This window comes from Malania oleifera, chromosome 2, assembly GCF_029873635.1.
Source record: "Malania oleifera isolate guangnan ecotype guangnan chromosome 2, ASM2987363v1, whole genome shotgun sequence".
NCBI lineage: Eukaryota > Viridiplantae > Streptophyta > Magnoliopsida > Santalales > Ximeniaceae > Malania > Malania oleifera.
The window spans coordinates 28,455,920-28,475,224 of record NC_080418.1 but is presented as its reverse complement, the minus strand read 5'-3'; the positions used below and the strand labels follow the sequence as shown (position 1 = coordinate 28,475,224).

At 34.8% G+C, this 19,305-nt stretch overlaps 1 protein-coding gene across 1 annotated transcript; it reads left to right on the top strand.

Annotated features, from left to right (window-relative positions):
* Positions 1-13,264: 13,264 nt before the first annotated feature.
* LOC131149614 (cytokinin riboside 5'-monophosphate phosphoribohydrolase LOG1-like) lies at positions 13,265-18,776 on the top strand. The gene is made up of 7 exons (XM_058100223.1): positions 13,265-13,721; positions 14,485-14,582; positions 14,759-14,789; positions 15,489-15,588; positions 17,499-17,569; positions 17,814-17,957; positions 18,404-18,776. Exons 1-7 carry the CDS (start codon positions 13,602-13,604, stop codon positions 18,494-18,496), a joined length of 657 nt encoding a protein of 218 aa, XP_057956206.1. The 5' UTR covers positions 13,265-13,601; the 3' UTR covers positions 18,497-18,776.
* The last annotated feature ends 529 nt before the right edge of the window (positions 18,777-19,305 follow it).

Here is a 19,305-nt window from a genome sequence, read left to right as displayed (position 1 = left end):
ACCAGTAGTGTCGGTCTGCATTTATCAGAGTTAGGATCGAGAGTTCAGTTATAAGAGGGGAAGATACTAGCAACCCCTACACACCCGTTCTATGAACGGTACCTAATTAACCATGAATTATTCATAAACTAAATCTAATAGTCTTTAATTAACTTCTCAAAAAATTATATATATATATATATATAATATTAAATAAGGTGCGATTTAGGAATTTCTAATAAGACCTCCAAATGATCAGGGGATCTTATTAGATAAATTCCTCTCAGAACTAATATACGCGAATTCTGAAATACTCCTTTACCCTTTATTTAATCATTGGGATGCACACACATAAAAATAAAATACACACAGATAATAAATTTATCAAATTTGGTCAAAAAGAGTTTTTGAAAACATTTCTAGCTTTTTTTCAAAATATTTTTATAATTTTTTGAAATTTTTCAACATTTTTCTGTAATTTTCTAAGATTTTTAATAACATTTTCTTTCATTTTTGATTTTTTTATTTTCCCATTTTCTTGTTATCTGAATCAAAATAACCCAAATAGTTTTTTTTTTCCTAGATTTTAATTTTTTTTCTAATTTTTTTTACTATTTTTTCCTAATTTTTTAAAAAATAAAAAATAATTAAAAATATATTTTAAAATTAAATAAATGGACCGGTGGTTCAGAAAAGTTAGACCAGTTCAACTAGTCTGAACCGATTTTAATCTGATTAGGAAGAGTGGCCTCGTGTTAGATAGCAGCGGCGACACGTGGCACTGTTTATTATTTATTTATTTATTTGTAATTTTCTACAGTAGAGTAACGTTAACATGGCATCGCTCGCCACGTGGCAGTTGGTTCTAGGAATTTGATACCAATCGTTGATGTGACAACGATTCGATCATCAGAAAAAACACATATTGGAGGGCCAGAATCGCGCCACATCGTCATTCGAATACGCGACTCTCATTGCCACTTATCTCGTTGGTTGTATATAAAAAACCTTTTTTTCCTTTCTTTTCTTTTCTTTTTCTCTTGCTTCACTCTTCCCTACGCTCCTCTCTCTCACTCTCTCTCTCTCTTCTCTTCTCTTCTCCCTCCGTCTCACACTCTTCTCATAGACCACTCTATCTCTCTTCCTCTCTCTCCTTCACACTCTCTCACAGACCTCTCTCTCTCTCTCTCTCTCTCCTCTTTGTTTTTTTTTTCTCTTTTTGTTTTCTTTCTTTTTCTTCCCCTTGATCTTTCTTTCTCTTCTCTCTGTTTTCTTTTTCTCTTTCTGTTTTCTCTTTTCTCTTTCTATTTTCTCTTTTCTCTTCCCTCCAATATTTCTTTCTCTTCTCTCTATTTTCTTTTTCTCTTTCTATTTTCGCCAGAATTTGGATCTCTATTTCTTACTTTCTCTTTTCATTTGTAGGCTTTGATTCAAGAACAAGAGCAAAGAATAATACATCTAGCCCATAATAATAAGTATCTTTTTTCTTTTTTTTTTCTTCCCGTTATTATATGATTTTTTTCAAATTTCCTTGAATTTTACTACATTTTCCTAAGAACCAAATACAGATTGAGGTGGATTAACTTGGGTTCTAACCTAGGTTAGGTTCTAGCTCAAGTTCAGGTTAAGGTTATATTTTGGTCAAGGTTAGGGTTAGGTTAGTTGGGCTCAGGTGTGTTAGGCTTGAGGTAATTGGGGTTAGGTTTGTGCTTAAACTAGCCCAATTAGGCAATGAACATATAGAGTCTAGGATTTGGGCCAACCTATTTAGCTAGAGGGATTTTGGGCTTATTGAACTTTTCCTTTTTCTTTTTTATTTTTAATTTTTAATTTTAAAGAAGGACGGCACCTCCAATTATTTATTGAACTTTGCCTTGTTTTGGGCTTGAGGCTACATTAAGATTGGGCTAGTTCTACTTGGGCTATGGGATTGAAATTGAAAATAGACTAGGTCTTTTTTTCTTTAGAGATTTGGGTTGGTTTAAAAGGTCAACCACTACAAAAAAAAAAAAAAAAAAGGGTTTTTAGCGACGAAAGTATTAGTGACAGTTTTAATTTCGTCACTAAAAGTAGGTATTAGTGACGGTTTTTTAAGAATCATCACTAATAGTGTAAGTATTAGTGACAGTTTTAACAACCATCACTACTACGGCACTATTAGTGACGGTTTTAAAACCGTCACTAATAGTTTCGTCACTAAAAACCAGTTTTTTCACTCAAACTATCGCGAGAAACCAATTTTCACGCAAAAATTATCCCAAAAAAATATTAGCGACATTTCTTAGGGTATTAGTAACAAATTCAATGCATTACTAAAAGTGGCCTATTAGTGACGATTAAGTAACCGTCACTACTAGTGTTGTATTAATAAATTAAAAAAAATTATTTAACACAATTAGTGACGGTTTAGAAAATTTGTCACTAATAGCTAGTAAAAAACCGTCACTAATAGTTTTTTATTTAAAAAATATAAAAATATTTTATTTAACACTACTAGTGACAGTTCAAAGAATTCGTCACTAGTAGCTAGTTATTATTGACGGTTTTTAAAACCGTCACAAATAGATTTTTTATTTAAAAAAAAAATATGAAAATAATTTATTTAACACTATTAGTGACGGTTTAGAATATTCGTCACTAATAGTTTTTTATTTAAAAAATATATAAATAATTTATTTAACACTATAAATAATTTATTTAACACTATTAGAGCCGCTAAACTGTCACATAATTCAATGTCCCTTACCTTTAAGAGGAAAATTTGTCCTCTATAGTGGCAGTAATGGAAGCTTCTAATTGACAAGTGATGAACTGACTAGATCTTATCCTTAACTCACTTGAATCAGGTCAAGCATCGCTGTGAGAATCAAAACTACATATATATCCAAGTCAATAGGATGAAAAGAAAGTTTTTGAATAGACTAAGAATTCATCTGATCATTACCTCAAAGCAATAATGGATTCTCAAAATGAACATGCATTCTTATCTAAGAAACTCACACCCAACCATGAGCATCAATGTGTTTGTGATATGCAATTTGGTTTCAAGCATTCACAAATTTTTTGGTTGACTGAAAAAGAAGAAAGTTTCTTCTTATACTTTTATTCATCCATTGTTGAATTATCCTTTAATATAAGAGTGTTCTATCATACTTTAGTATCAGCTCTCAATCTTTAACAAATGATAATAAACCTGAGAGATCATCATTTGTGAGTGAGTAAGTAAGCCAATCTAGGCACTTCAACTATTATAATTTAGCGCCAATAAATTGGTCTTTATATATTTAGCACATACTCACCTCACCACCATGAAAACTAGTCTTAATAGGCTCTTAGAGTATTTTTAAGATAAATGGTTAGCACCTCTCTTTTTTATGATGATCAAAGGGGGAGAATATATTTGGAGTTATCCATGGGGATAAGATTTATGGTGTTATATATGTGAGGGAAAACATGATGTATGCGTGGGGGAAAATATGCATGTAATGTTATGAAAGTTTGGTTCACTTAATTGTCTATCTTAAATAAACTTTCTATTTTATGAAATGCATGTTTAAAGCTTAAATGAACATGAATTGTTTTTATGCCTCATATTCATATAGTAAGGGGGAGCAAATTATAAATATAATTTAATAATATGCATAAATTAAGGGGGATCGCATAAATTAAGGGGGAGCTTTAAAACATACCTAATATAGAATACCAATGGTTTGCCTTCATCAAAAAGGGGGACAGTGTTAGCCTTAGTGGCTACACGATCTCATTTGTCTTGTTTTGATGACAACAAATCATTAGTGATTCTAAGTAAGCTTATCTTTGAACAATAAACTAGCCTTAGTAAGAATAAACATTGTTGACGTTTTGAGTTCGATCTCTATTTTGATGCTAACAAACTACCAGTATCTTATGTGTGCATTTAGTGCATAAGCAGATTTTCATTTCAGCAAAGACATAAAATACCGGAAAATGGAAGCCAACAGGAAGTTAAATCTCACATCAATCTGCATGCATCACAGACATAAGATACCGAAAAATGGAAGTTAGCAGGAACTTAAAACTCACATCAATCTGGCACATTCTATGGAACTAAAGAGCAAGACAGAAGAAGACGTACACTTTCTATTGTAATTGCATTTGTTTTTATATTCTAGTCTATAATAATGCATTGTATGCATAATGTGAAAGGATAACTCAAAACGACCATAGACAGATCCTAGAGACCAGCACTTTACATAGAAACTCATTTTTTTAGATAACTAATTGGTTTGGGATAAAGATTAAGACTTAAACGAATTTTACAAAAACTTCGGTCGACCGACGCCAGATTTTTGGGACAAATTAAAAAGTTAAAAGACCATAGACTGAATTTAGGTTCCAAATTATCACATGAAAAGTCCCCATAATCTTAGAATCAATTATCATGTAAATAGGGGTGACTTCAAAGAAGAATAGGGTTGAATTGCACAAGTTTGGTGTGTTCGGTTGACCGAAACCCAACACACAGAGAACTTTAATCAATTAAAGTTACCAAAGGTCAAAAGTTTGACTGGTCGGTCGACCGACCAGGAGTGTACTCCAATGCCCTAGTCGACCGAACCTCCCTAGGGTCAACAAGTTGACTCTTTGGTCGACCGACCAGAAATGAGCTGCAACGCTCTAGTTGACCGAACCACCTCGAGGGATATCCCAACTGTCTGGTCGATCGAACCTTTAAGTTCAAAAGACCTTGGTCGACTGAACCTCGGAGATCAGAAATCGCCTCAAGCCTGGTCAACTGAACTTGTAGTTCAAATTCTCCCTAGTCGACCGAAGTGGGCACCACGGTCGACCGATCCTCTCGGGTTGCCCATTTTTTTACCGAATTTAAATGAGATTATTTTTAATTAAACATCATTAATATTTTTTCTAAAATGACATTCGTGTCCCCAACAGTCATATTTTTTCCCAAGTCTATATATACCCCTTCATTGTCTTAATTAGAGTGAGATTAGCAAAATCATTAAGAAATTTTTTTCTCAAATTTTTATATTCATTTTGGTCATATTCTTTCAATCTTTTTCAAAGTATATGACTCATACTTCCTCTCTCTTTTACATATCTTTGAAAAAATCATTTTGAAAGAGAGCACTTCAAACCTAGGGCATTTATTTTCTTCAAAACTTATACTCTCACTTGTTCTTTGTGATGACCCAAAAATATATATATATATATGATTAAAGTACAATACTAATAAAATAATAAAAATAGTCATTAAGTTAATATCAATACAGAAGTGTTTTTCTGTAGGATCCTTGATTCCATGTTTGATGCCTAAGAAAGACCTTGTCTTAGCGAGTGCTCAGAGACCATTGCGGCTCAGTCGCTCCCTGGAGGTCGGCCTGGTCAAAATGGAATTTCATAGGATAAACAGGATAGATACTGTTTGTATACGTAAATAAGTATATATACATAAAATAGTGTTTTGACAGACATAATTTGTAGAAATACATAATAAGATGATAATAATATAGGTATCATATGTGGGGCCCACAAGACTATGTGGGGTCCACATGAGTCCCGGAGCCACAAGACACTATTTATATACGTAAATGAGTACATAAAACAATGTTTAACTGATATAATTTGAAGAAATATATGATAAAATAATAATAATATAGGTATCCTATGCGGGGCCCACAAGACTGTGTGGGGCCCACATGAGTCCCGAAACCGTATGAAGGTTTTCACAAGTCTCAAAACTATGCAGGATGCATAAAATCGTATAAGAGTTATTGGAATTACGTACGATCCATTTGGGTCTCGAAATTGTGTGGGGCCCACAAGACTACATGGGGCCCACAAGACCATGTGGGGCCCACATGAGTTTTTAAAATTTAAATTTAATTCTTGTTCAAAAATAAAATAAAATAAAATAAATACTAATATAGTTTAAAATTAATAACAATGATAATAATAATGATTAAGAAAAATAATAAAATAATAAAATAATTAGTTAGGTAATGGATTAATTAATAAGGTAAGTAATTAATTAAAAATTTATTAGTGAGAATGGTGGCAAGCACTCCCAAATGGCCTCCACTCAAGTTTAAAATTAATAACAATGATAATAATAATGATAATAATGATTAAGAAAAATAATAAAATAATAAAATAATTAGTTAGGTAATGGATTAATTAATTAGGAAAGTAATTAATTAAAAATTTATTTAGTGGGAATGGTGGCAAGCACTCCCAAATAGCCTCCACTCAACCCATACCTTGCCCATCCCTTGCCCATTCTTTAATTTTTAAAAATTATAATTTCACCCATCTCCCCACACTTTTATAAATTCCATTTCTTCCCCAAAATTTTCCTATAAATAGGGAGTTCTCAACCTTCATTTTTCACAACAATTTTCTAAGGAAGAGAAGGATTAGTGAGTGAAAGAATTTGTGGTGGAGTGAGAATTTTGAGTAAGTTCTCACTCATCCACTCTTTCCGATCTCATATCTTAAAGATAGTTATTATGTTCGTAGCACACGGTAAAAGAAGAAGGTAAGTAAATTTTGATTATGTTAGTTTCTTTTTATTTTAAATTCATACCCGAGTTTATTTTGTACGTAAATTTTAATTATGTTACTTAGTTCCACAAAATTTCCATGAGTTTATTTTTACGCATATTTAATTATACCAGTTCTATCTTTAATATACTTGCATCTATTTTTGGGTTAAGAAATGTTCCAATCCCCTTGGGTAAATTTTCAGCATTTCTTTCTATTCAAAAATAAAATTATATATATTTATAACACAAAAATTGTGTGGCATGAGTTTATTTCTACGTTACATTTTTATGTAAATATGAGTAAAGATGAGATTTTCACGATATTATTTTAAATTGCATAAATTATAATAAGATGATTTTCAAACCCCTTATGGCAACGAAAGTTCAAAGTTACAGATGCTCGGTACCGCAGCTTAAAGTTTATACGGATCAGAGTGCACCCACACTGTTTACAGAGTGGTTATTTATGTTAGTAGATTTCTCCTGAGTGCACACCTGGTTTAAGTCCAGGACTTAATAAGGAAAATCTCACTTAAAGTTTACGTACGTTGATTTAGTTTGGTCGGCCAGCCAGCTAAGTCCAGTCTTCGGACCGCACAACCCAGTCATGGGGGTAACATGACTTACGGCAAACAGGCCTAAGGGTGGTTTTTACAATATATGTTTATACATATTTAATTACGTGTACAAAGTTACTGATGATTTGAAGGAAAAATGTAAGTTTACGTAAAAAGGATCATTTTGGTGCTTAAATGACGATCTAAGGAAAACGTACAAGGAAAAGTATATGTATGTTTATCATTAAATATTTTTACAGTTTTAAAATTAAAAGTTTAATTTAACAGTTATAGTATATGATTATAAAAATTTACTGTTAAAATTGATGAAAAAGTTTTATGCAGGAATTTTTAAATTTATGTTTATTCTAAAAGCAGTTTTGAAGTTATAGTATTAAATACTGTTTTACGAAATTCTTTAAAAGCTCATTTTGGCCACACACTAATAATAATCTTATTTACTTACTGAGTGTCGTCTCACCCCAATCATATTTTATTTCAGATAACTCTGAAGGACATGTCGGAAATCAGGCTTAGCAAGCATGCGGGTGGGGATTAGAAAAATAAAGATTAATTAGAAACATTAGTATGATTTCAGATATTTACGTTTGTGTAATTTTCTTCTTTTGAAATAAGTGATTGTAACATGAATAATTAGCGCTCTGGTTTAATAAAAGTTGAGTTTATTTGCTTCCGCTGTAAATCAGTAGTAAAAAGTTAATATCCCAGGCCCCTCGGGGTCGGAGTGTTACATTCTTTGTTTGTGAAAATTTATTTTTGAGAGTTAGTTGCTTAGATCTCTCATATATTTTATTGATAAATATCATTGGTAGAAAATTTATATTAGTTATTTTTTAAAGACTTGAGCACATATAACTTGTGCTAGGAAAGTCTTATTGCAATCGTGCTTATAATCGCACATACTATTTTGCATGTTCATTTGTAAGCAAACAAAAACCCTAGATTCTCCTGCACTTTATTTGGGAAAAACATATTTGGAGAAATATTATGTTATGATTTAAATCCTTAAGCATCTATCATATATATATTTTATCTAAGGATTATTTTTAGCAAGAAAACCACATACTCACACTGAGCCGTTTTTTTACATCATACATGAGTGTAACTTGAGTTGTATTGTTGTACTCATATGCTTAGCATAAAAAGCACATTTGATTGTACACAAATTATTTATATTTGTTGTATTCCCGACGTATGGTCAGAAGAGGGAGACTAGCCCTATGAATAGTCTCAGATTGGCCTAGACCCGATTAGGAAAGGTAGGTGCACCATCTTGGTAAGGTGTAGGTTGAGGTCAGTCCCGTTAATTGACCTGGTTGTAACCGGTGCCACTCCACCCGTTAAGTAAGTATTAGTGAAATCCTTGTACTGGTGAGCCAAGGCGGGGACATAGGCACAATTGGCCGAACCCCGATAACATATCTTGTGTCGGCTCTCTCTTTCCTTATACTCTTTATATTTTTGCAATTTAATTTATGCACATGTATGTTTATATTTGAATAGTTATATGAATGTTGTGCATGCTTTAAATACTGTGAATGACTTGAAAATACTGAGTCTGCTGCATTTGTTTTATATATCTGCTCAGTCTTATTCTGTTAGGGTATTGGTATGTGCTTAGACAAACCCTAGGTTAGGAATTACTTATTGTGGAATTGAAATCAACCTAGGAAATTTTAATTACCTAATTCACCCCCCCCCCTCGTCCTGGGTATACACCAAAGCTAAAAAACACAAATGCAAAGATTAAGTAGATTCTTAATAAGTTAGACATCAGCAAAAAAGGGGAGAATGTTATCCCTGACAGTTACACTATCTTGGTTTATATGTTTTGATGATATTAACCTATTTGTTGTTCCTAGTATTTTCCATCTTTGCATATCTTAACTAGTGTAGGTACAAAGTGTCGAATACACAGAGGTACCAAATAAGAAGCAAAGATCGAACCGAGAAGACATCAAATAGGAAAGATCAAAAGAACACGTACTCGGAAGGACCCAAGCATGACCAAAGGAAGCTTAGTGTAGGGAATGTTTTTGGGGAGTGTTTGAGCTAGTGGATGTTGTAACTCTTGCGGATGTGTTTCTTGCATGATTTTTGAGCAAGAGTTGAGCAATGCATGCATACTAAGACACATGAGTTTATAGTATTGCACTAAAATCACAAACTCAAACTTTCATAGTTTTCAAAGTTAAACTTAAGAGTTTGTCAAATGAATCCTAAACTCAAATATGTTTTCAAAGGGACAAAGTTTTCAAACATCTCGGTTTTATAAACATTTTCATACTTGGTCCCATTTGTGTCAAAATGAGCTTTTGTCCTAAAGTGTTAAGAAAGTCAAGAATATTTTATAAATGACATATTAAGCATATAAGATATCAAAACAAGCTTTCAAATGTGTTTTTATTATCAAGATATCTTATATTCAAGGGAAAACTCATTTGGACAAGTATTAAACTTTATTAGACTTAATATATTTCATATACTTTTTTCTAAGAATGTTTTAAGTCATCAAAAGGCTTTTTGACAAGGAAAACCCAACCAATTGTCGTTTAACGTAGTGCGACCTTGAGTCCTAAACACCTTTTGGTATTTAGGGCATAACATTTGCTAGAAGAGTTCAAATAGGACGATCTTGATGTCTATGGAAAGTTAAGAAAAAATCCTACAACTTTTGTGTTGATGTCTTTTTTGATTTACGATTACAGTTGACCAAAACAAGGGAATGGTCGACCAGCAATTCTAGTAGCCATTTTTCCTCACAGACCAGGTGAATGGTCGACCATAGAAAGTGAATGGTCGACCAGAGGCCTCGAGCCCAGTGTCCCAATGGGCAGAAAGTGGTTATTTCAGTTTGGGGATTGCTTCCAACGGCTAGTTGGGTCTTTGGGCTATTTATACAAATTCCTAAACTTGTTTAGCATGGTTTTTGATTGTTGTTGATCATATTTGCGAAAAATATCCTTGAATCCAAAAACCTAACACTTTACACTTTGCACTTTGCATCTTAGTCAATCATTCAAAAGTGCTCATTCTCTCTTGCTCATTGATCTTATGTGAATCATTCCTTGAGAGATAATAGTGAGGATTTGATTGTATTTCATATTAGCTCATTTGAGGAGCATTTCGTTGTATATCATCTTCTTGGTTGTAAGGTTCTCTGTGAACCGGTTTGTTGGAAGGATTTTTGTGAATCGCTTGGTGAAGGCTCTTTGTGAGCGTGTAGGGATTTGTTCTCGAGTGTAGGGATTTGTTCCCGAAGTTGTAAGGCTTGCTTTGTCAAGGAAGGAGCATTTATAGTGGATTGTGGAATCCTTGGCTTGGTGCTAAGGCATGGACGTAGGCTTGGTTTCGAACCACGTTAAAACCCGGTTTTAGGCGTTTCTCTCCCTACACTCTTTATTATTTGTCTTGTGCATGATTTATTTTGTATATTGTGAAATAATTACTTGCCATCTTGTCAAGACTATTGTTTTGTAGAGAGAAATTTTTAATACGCGAAAAGAGTCATTCACCCCCCCTCTGTCTCTTCATTGTATATTCGTTGTGGGGCACACGTATATACTCCCGGGCTACGACGTTTAACAACTAGAGTTGGGATCAGGTGTTCAGTTATGCGATGAGAAGATACTAACACCCCTACACACCAGTTGTACAAACGGTACCTAATTAACCATGAATTATCTCTAAACTGAATCTAATGGTATTTAATTAACTACTTAAAAAATAAATAAATTTTAAAATTTTAAAATAAAATATAAAATAATATGCTATTTAAATGTCTAATAAGACCTCCAAAGTAGGGGATCTTATTAGATAAACCTCTCTCATAACTAATATAGGTGAGGTATGAAATGCTTATTTACCTTTTGTTTAATCATTGAAACGCACACACACAAAAACAAAATATGTAGAAATAATAAATTCATCAAAAATATCAAAAAGAGTCTTTGAAAACATTCCCAAATTTTTTCAAAATTTTTTGTATAATTTTCCCTCTCTACAATGACATATGTCCCACTAGTTTGTATATAAAAACCTTTTCTTTTAGTTTGTATATAAAAACCTTTTCTTTTTCCTCTCTCTCTCTCTCTCTCTCTCTCTCTCTCTTTGTTTTCTTTTTCTCTTTCCGTTTTCTTTTTTTTTTCTTCATGCCGATCTTTCTTTCTTTTCTCTCTATTCTCTTTTTCTCTTTCTGTTTTCTCTTTTCTCTTCCCTTTGATCTTTCTTTCTCTTCTCTTCGTTTTCTTTTTCTCTTTCTATTTTCACTGGAATCCAGATCTCTATTTCTTATTCTCTCATTTCTATTATAGTATTTGATTCAAGAATAGGAGCAAAGAACAATAAATCCAGCACATAACTTAAGTATCTATTTTTTTTTTCTTCCTATTATTATATGATTTTTACAAATTTCCTTGAATTTTCCTAAGAACCAAACGGCGATTGGGGTTGATTAACTTGGGTTCTAACCTAGGTTAGATTCTAGCTCAGGTTCAAGTTAAGGTTAGGGTTTGGTGAAGATTAGGGTTAGGTTGTTGGGTTAGTTGGGGTCGGGTGAGTTGGGCCTGAGGTAATTGGGATTAGGTTTGGGCTCAAACTAACCCAATTGGGTCGTGGACATATAGAGTCTAGGATTTGGGTCATCCTATTTAGCCAGAGGGGTTTTGGGCTTTTTGGACTGGCTCATTTTGGACTTGAGGCTACATTATGATTGGGCTAGTCCCAATTGGGCTGTGGGATTGAAATTGAAAATAGACTGGGCCTTTTTTCTAGAGATTTGGAATGATTTAAAAGGTCAACTGATTGGGCTTAGGTTTAGGTGGGTTAGGTCAAAGGTCAATGGTCAATGGATTCAGGTCCAAGTTGGACCTGGGTCTTGGGTCTTCAGGCCAGCTGATTAGAACTCGGGTAAAGTTCATTTAGATCTTGGGTCAAATTTTGGGTAATCGAGTATGGATATTTGGATCTAGATATACATTTGGGTTTGGGTATACGAATCTTAATATGGGTATGGGTTTGGCTTAATGGTTGGCTTGTATGTGGGTTGAATTACCTCAAGCCTAATTGGGCATAGGTTTAGGTGGGTTTGGGTAAGGGTCAAAGGGTTAATAGACCTAAGTCAAAGTTGGACATGAATCTTGGGTCTTCGGGTCAACTGATTAGGACCTAGGTCAAGTTGACCTGAATCTGGATCGGATCTGAGGCATTCAAATCTGGGTTATTGGACCTAGATAAGAGCATGGATATGGGTCAAATATTTGGTTTTTATTCTAGAGTATTTTAGGAAAATTTTCTACATTTGTTGATTCCTATTCTATTCAAATTCAAACTTAAGTTACAGAATTTTAAATTCAACATTCAACATGCCAGAAATTTAAATAAGGTTAATATAAAATTTAAAAATACCAACCTTTATTCTTGAAATCTCCAAGATTCAACATTTTCTTCCTTCGCTCAAGGTTTCTTAAACTCTTTCATTGCTGCTCCTTCACTGCTTTTGCAATTTAAGCTTCTGAATCCTTTATCTTTCCTCATCTTATTTATTTCAAATCTTCAGACTTCTCTTTTTAATCCTCACGATTCTTTCTTAAAAAAAAAAAAAAAAACTCTTAATGAACAATTTCTTTTATTTAAAACTTATTGATCAATCAAATTTAAATTCAGTTGCTCCTTAGGCATGTTTGTGTATGTGTGCACCGCAAGCATGGAGAATTTGACTCACGTTTTTATTTCATTTTTCCTTTTCTAGTTTTTTTTTATGTAAAAATTTAATTTTCCCTATATTTTATTTTTCCTGTATTTTCTCACTTTATTGCATTAATAAATTCTATTCAATTTGTATTATATAAGTATCGGACAAAATGGGATGTCTACACTACAATTTAGTATTTGTTATCTATGGCTTCTAGATTATTGAAATAACAATGACAATTAATCTTAAAAAAAATCACTAAACCAAATAGGCAAACCATCTTTTTAGCTACTCTATAATAAGTAAAAAAATATAGTGATGAGTTTAGCTCTCCTTTCTGCCTAATTAAGCATAGTTGGCGTGCCTTTAGACACATGCATTAATTTCTTAAAAGTAATATTTCTAAACATTAAGTGGAAAAAAAAAAAAAGACAGAAAACTAGTTTATATTACAGAGAAGGAAAGAATGAAGCATGCCAGAGCACATCCCTTCAAATTTCAAACTTTAAACATGGTTGGGAGACTGATCAGATAATGGTAAGAGATCAAACGGAGGTAATTCGTTGGTGAGGCAGCCAGATGCTGACGGCAGTGACGGAATAATTCCCCTGCTCCGTACGGGGCTGCCCTATTGGCGCTCGAAATGTGGAGCGACGCGTGCTAACGTACGCCTCTGCTACCGTTATATATATATCTTCACACCCAGAGGAAGCACCCCCGTAGTGTGGAGTCGAGGTGTGGGGCTGGCAGCACAGAGGATATTCTTGCAATCCTCTGGAGAGAGAGAGAGAGAGAGAGAGAGAGAGAGAGATGGAGAGAGAGAAGGAAATGAAGCAATCAAGGTTCAAGAGGGTTTGCGTGTTCTGTGGGAGTAGCCCGGGGAAGAAGAACAGCTACAGGGATGCAGCTATAGAGCTTGGGGGGGAGCTGGTATTGCTTTATCCAATGGCTGTGCTTCACTGTGCTTTTGTTTCTCTTTCAGTTTTCTGTGCTTCAGTGCTTCGCTGTGCTTTTCACTTGATTTTCTCTTCCTAATTTTTACTTCCTTTTTTGGGTTATGTTTTGTTTTGGACAATTCACAGTGTCTCCCAGATTGGTTTTTGGAGATTCGCTAGAAACTAAATTAAAAACTATTCAAAATCATTGAAACCCAATGTTTGTTCTTTGTTATGAATTTTTAGTCATGGGCTAATTTGTTTTTAGCAAAAATGGTCTGCTGATAGTGCTCTGTTTCTTCAATATTATGTGCGTCTCTCTCAAAACCCTGTTCCTAAAACCTCTCTCTCTCTCTCTCTCTCTCTCTCTCTCAAGAAGCCTTTCTTAATCAGCCTCAATGCCTGGAAACTGGCTACGTTTTGTTTCCATGCCCATACCGGGAGATAGATGGGATTTAAATTCTATTTCTCCTAAATCCTTACATGAGAACCTCTCCTCGTATCAGCAGGAGGATGCGAATTAAATGTACTTAATTGTACTCTGTTAATAAATTTTCCAAAATAATTTCATCTTGTTTTTCTCCCTTCCATGGAATAATTAAATGTCCATACATGTGGCCCTCTCTCTCTCTCTCTCTCTCTCTCTCTCTCTCGATTTGGGTTTTTTCTAAAGCAAAATTTTGGAGTTTATTTCCACTTTTGACTTTCTCATTTAATTTTACTTTTCGAGCTGGACTGATGTTTTCTGGTCTATGAAGGTTTCGAGGGATATAGATCTGGTGTATGGAGGTGGGAGTGTCGGTTTGATGGGTTTGGTTTCTCAAGCTGTTTACGATGGCGGCCGTCATGTCATTGGGTAAGGTGCTTGTTCCTTTGCCATGAAAAATGTACCCATAAATCTGTTGGAATTTTGCGTAAATGGTAAATCAATTGAAAACAGAATAAGTTCTAGATGTTGTGTTATTGACTAATGGTTTTCTTCGGTTGTTCAGACTTTATGTTAATTAATTTTTGTCACGTTATTGCCCGCAGAGTCATTCCCAAGACTCTCATGCCTCGAGAGGTATGTTTGCTGCTACTTTAATGTTGAGGCATTTTCTTAGGGGCCAAACTGATAATGACCAGAAGAGAGAGAGAGATCATTAATCATTATCCATTTCTTTCCCTTTCTCCCAATAGGTTTTCCTCTTGTGGTATCCAATTTTACTTGAATTTCTACCTCACTTTCGTTATCTTGGCCTATGCATTTCAGGCCTACTTTGTCTCTCTCGAAGCTTGTTTGAGGTACTCAAGTGGGAATTTTTTATTGGTTCTGATTTTTTTTTTTTTTCTTCCCTTTCCAATTAGATTCTTGGTGAGCTTATCCATCCTCCTAAATGGCCATCAGGGTCTTGTCCAATTTTCCTCCCTCTTAGATTTTATAATTGGATCATTTCTTTCCTTCAGATATATCACCATTTTCAGGTGTATTCTCATCGTTGCTAGGATTTTTCTTATCCTTGTTTAATGTTAAGCCTTATCCTCCGAGAAATTGCCGAGTTGTACACTGTTTCGGATGAGCCCACCACCTTCGCAGGACTGCAACCCTCATCATTGTTTTTTTTGCTTCTCTGCCCAAAACCCTTCTCCCCCAGCAAAAGCTTCTCCAGAAAGATTGGGCAGCCTTGAGTTGATTCTCTCTCTCTCTCTCTCTCTCTCTACATATACACGCGCACATCTCGTTACTTCTACATTTTGTATTCAACCAGCTACTGTTTTGCAGATAACTGGTGAAACAGTGGGTGAAGTGAAGGCAGTCGCAGATATGCACCAAAGGAAGGCAGAGATGGCTAGACGATCAGACGCCTTCATTGCTTTGCCTGGTTGGTATAAAACCTGCATAATTCATGCACAACACTGTACACACGCCATTCTTTTGATCATGGCAAAGCTTGTCCGGATGCCCTTTAAATTTCCAACTATGCAATGTAAAACATCCTGGAAACAGGGGCGAAATGAGAAGGATGACTTGTTTAGCTTCCCAACAAAATTTTAGATGAGAGAGAGAGAGAGAGAGAGAGCATCTGCAAGTAATTATTTTAGGCAATTGAAATTAACGTTTCCTAATATTTGACAAAACGACAATTGACTTTCTTGAGGTTACAAAAATTTCAGGCATCTCTTATGCAGTTTCAAAATTCCTAAAAATCTCTTCTAAGATTTATCAAAAGGACATAAATCTCCTTTTCTATTTTGCAATAAGATAAACTTTAGGAGAGGTGTGTGTTTTTGATAAACTTAAAAGGGAGATTTGTAATATTTTTGAAACCTTAAAGAGATATGTGGTATTTTTAAAATGAGTATCTTTGTCTTTTTATCTCTTTTATCCTATTAGTTTTTTTTGTGGTATGTGTTAAAAAAAAAGAGTTAAAACCCTATTATGCTTGTATCAGCTCAAAGACTCAAACTGTGAACTAGCTGTCGTGGACCCCGAGTACCCCTGACCCACGGATAGAGAATAAGCCTTAAACCTGAGTTTCTGACTTCCCCATCAACATCAGACACTGAAATAGGGTTCCTAAAACCATTCTTCTGTGGTTGATGTGCTTTCCTCCCCACTATTGGTCCCGTGGCCTGTGATGTTATTGTACGACCCATTCATTAAGTGTGACCATTGATAATGGCATTGGCAGACTCTGTTTACCGAGTATAATTTACATTCTAAGAAAAAATTCAAGCCTGAGACCAAGTTCAAGCCCATCCCCTGCCTACGACCTACCCTTGCAGAAGAGGGTGTACAGTTACAAATGCCAGTAAGTATACTCAGCTCCCTAAGATTGTCCTCTGCAATATGCAATCATAGGCCCAAGATTTAAACCATAGTAAGGTAAGTGTCTTGTGCACCAAAGTTCAGATGGTCCTAATGTAGAACATTTTATCCTTGCATGTATGGCTTCTTGCAGCCACAATTTGGAATCTCCCAGAACAGTTTGGTCTTGATGTGGATACTTGGCCAACCTGTGTCCTTCTAAATGAAGTCATCTACACATGAAGGTAGGAAAGAAACACCTCTTATTACATGGGCCCCTACCCCAAACTGGGTCTAACGCGATAAGGATGGCAACTCAAAACCAAACCCATATGCCATATTCACCAGCAGCAGTTGGGCTTATCTGAAATGGTGCATTTAATGGGCTCTCATTCAAGGTGGCAGTGGCCCCTAAATGAACTATGGCTCTGTGGTTTAAATTATATGGTGAACTGGATGTTTGTGCTCATTATTTGATTACCACTGAGCCAAGTTACCTATATTTCATTTTGCTTTAATATCTCATGGCAAAGGCCACAATAACAACAAATCCAAGCCCAAAGTCCTACTAGGTGGGATCAGTTACATGAATACTTTTCCATCAATTCACACGATGGAGGGCATTTTCCTTGAACGTTTAGTCTCCCATGGTATATTAATTCACCATTGGCAAAGTGTCAACCAAAAAAAAAAATGATCTTTATTTACTTCTTCTTCAAGAGCTGGGGGAGTAATTTTTAGGCAAAGAAGAAAAATATGTACTTTGTTCTGTAAAATGCAGTGCAAACATGATACTTTGGATTACTAATTCCTAACCATGTAGTGGACTACTACCAAAGGCATAATTCTTCACTGCAACATGGAGTTTTTCACTTCCATTTTTCATATCTGCGCAATTTTTCTTTGGATGTTTCTGCTCCCCAGTGCTTGTCTAACACCTGGAGCAGCACATCTGACCTAAAATAATTTGTAATTTGCGTGAAGGTGGCTATGGGACACTTGAAGAACTTCTTGAAGTGATAGCCTGGGCACAACTTGGCATCCATGATAAACCGGTAACCCTCATTTCTAAGTTCAAGATTCTGTTGAAATACTCAAGAGTACCCCAACTTGATGCAGCGATTGGTCTGTGTGAGAGTTTGAAAACTTTCTGTCAACATCTCAAATATATAGATAGTATTTCCCATATGTCTGTCACATAGAGGGCTTAGTATAAAGAAAATTTAATCATCTTCAAAGACATCAAAGAAGTTTTAACTTTTAACACATCTACTTTTCCATTTTTGGTTGATATTGCAGGTGGGGCTGCTGAATGTGGATGGGTACTACAACTCACTGTTGTCGTTTATTGATAAAGCAGTGGAGGAAGGTTTCATTTGTCCGACTGCACGCCATATAATTGTATCAGCCCCGACTGCAATTGAGTTGGTGAAGAAAATGGAGGTACGAGGCTCTTCTTAAACCTTGTATGGACTTTATACATGGGTTGTTTGGATGCAGCCATTATGTATCCATACCATGTCATTTGAATTCTCAGCTGCCATATGTTATAAGCATTTGATGCTGTTGTCCCTTATGTCAAATTCAGAATCCAAGACAAGTTGCCCAAGTACAACATTGGAGATATAGGAAGTTTTGTAGGACTGGAAAAAACCACCTATTTTTTTATGCAAATACAGCTGCTTCTAAATGAATTTATGATAATTTGTGTAATAGAAACCATGGTTTCTATGGTTAGTCCTGCACATGGTCTCTGGATTCCTGTTATCTGGAGTCGAACAAGCTCTGTTTCCTGTGAAGGAAGGGATGATTGTTGTCTATGTTTATCCCATCAGTAACTTTCTGCATTGAGAAGAAGAACTCAATGACCTCTTGTTTCAATGTTTTAGGAGTACGTTCCCTGCCATGAAAGAGTTGCTTCGAAGGTAAACTGGGAGATGGAACAGTTAAGCTACTCACCGAAAAGAGATATCTCAAGGTAAGGAAATCAAATCTGCATAGGGTAAAAGGAAGAGGAAGGTGTTTTGCCGATGGAAGAACTAATTTTAGAAAGCAGAAATTTCCTGAAGTTGGGGAATTTTTTTTTTTCCTAATTTCTCTGTTTAACTACATGAATAGGCCTATATATGTGAAGCGTCACATTCTCTTCAAGTGGAGATTTGATTTTCCATTGATCAATCTGGTTGTCAAGAAACTGGAGGAAAAAAATTTAAATTTTGTATTGAATGATAGTACTAAGTTTCTGAATTCACTTTTTATTTTCATCTTCTTGTCGACCAAAGAGGGCAAAAGTTCAAATTGAGTACATCAGAACAATGCTAGACAACCTGTCATAGTTGGAATATCAAAGGCATTAATGTTGCATTTTAGGGTTTGGGAACAAGAACAGTTCAACATTCTCACGATTCAATAAATCTTGAAAAAATTAATAAGCCTAAAAGCATAAAATAATCCCTAAAATTTCATAAAACTTTGACCATGTATTTACTTCAAAGTAGAAAATTAAGATTTAAAATATTTAAAAGTTCTACGTCTTATAATGGATGCGCTATAGGGCTTGTTCGGATTTTTTTTTTTTTTTTCAATGTATGCTTTTTTCTCATAAAAAATTATGGGCCTTGAATGTTGGTTTTGGTGAGAAAGCTTCCTATGATCACATGAATTGTATTATTCTCTTAATTCATGTGACATATTGATCCACACTTGGTGAGGTCGGATATGAAATGCAACTAGAAACTTTATCCTTATTTTGGAGAATCTATATAAGGGATCTACTCGGCGTCTTTGGCCC

What these genes read in the sequence shown, in the direction of transcription:
- LOC131149614 (XM_058100223.1), top strand. Translation starts at nt 13,602, where the DNA reads ATGGAGAGAGAGAAGGAAATGAAGCAATCAAGGTTCAAGAGGGTTTGC. An exon ending in GGCGGCCGTCATGTCATTGG is followed by an intron (nt 14,583 to 14,758) that starts GTAAGGTGCTTG and finishes TATTGCCCGCAG; the next exon opens with AGTCATTCCCAAGACTCTCA. An exon ending in CGCCTTCATTGCTTTGCCTG is followed by an intron (nt 15,589 to 17,498) that starts GTTGGTATAAAA and finishes ATTTGCGTGAAG; the next exon opens with GTGGCTATGGGACACTTGAA.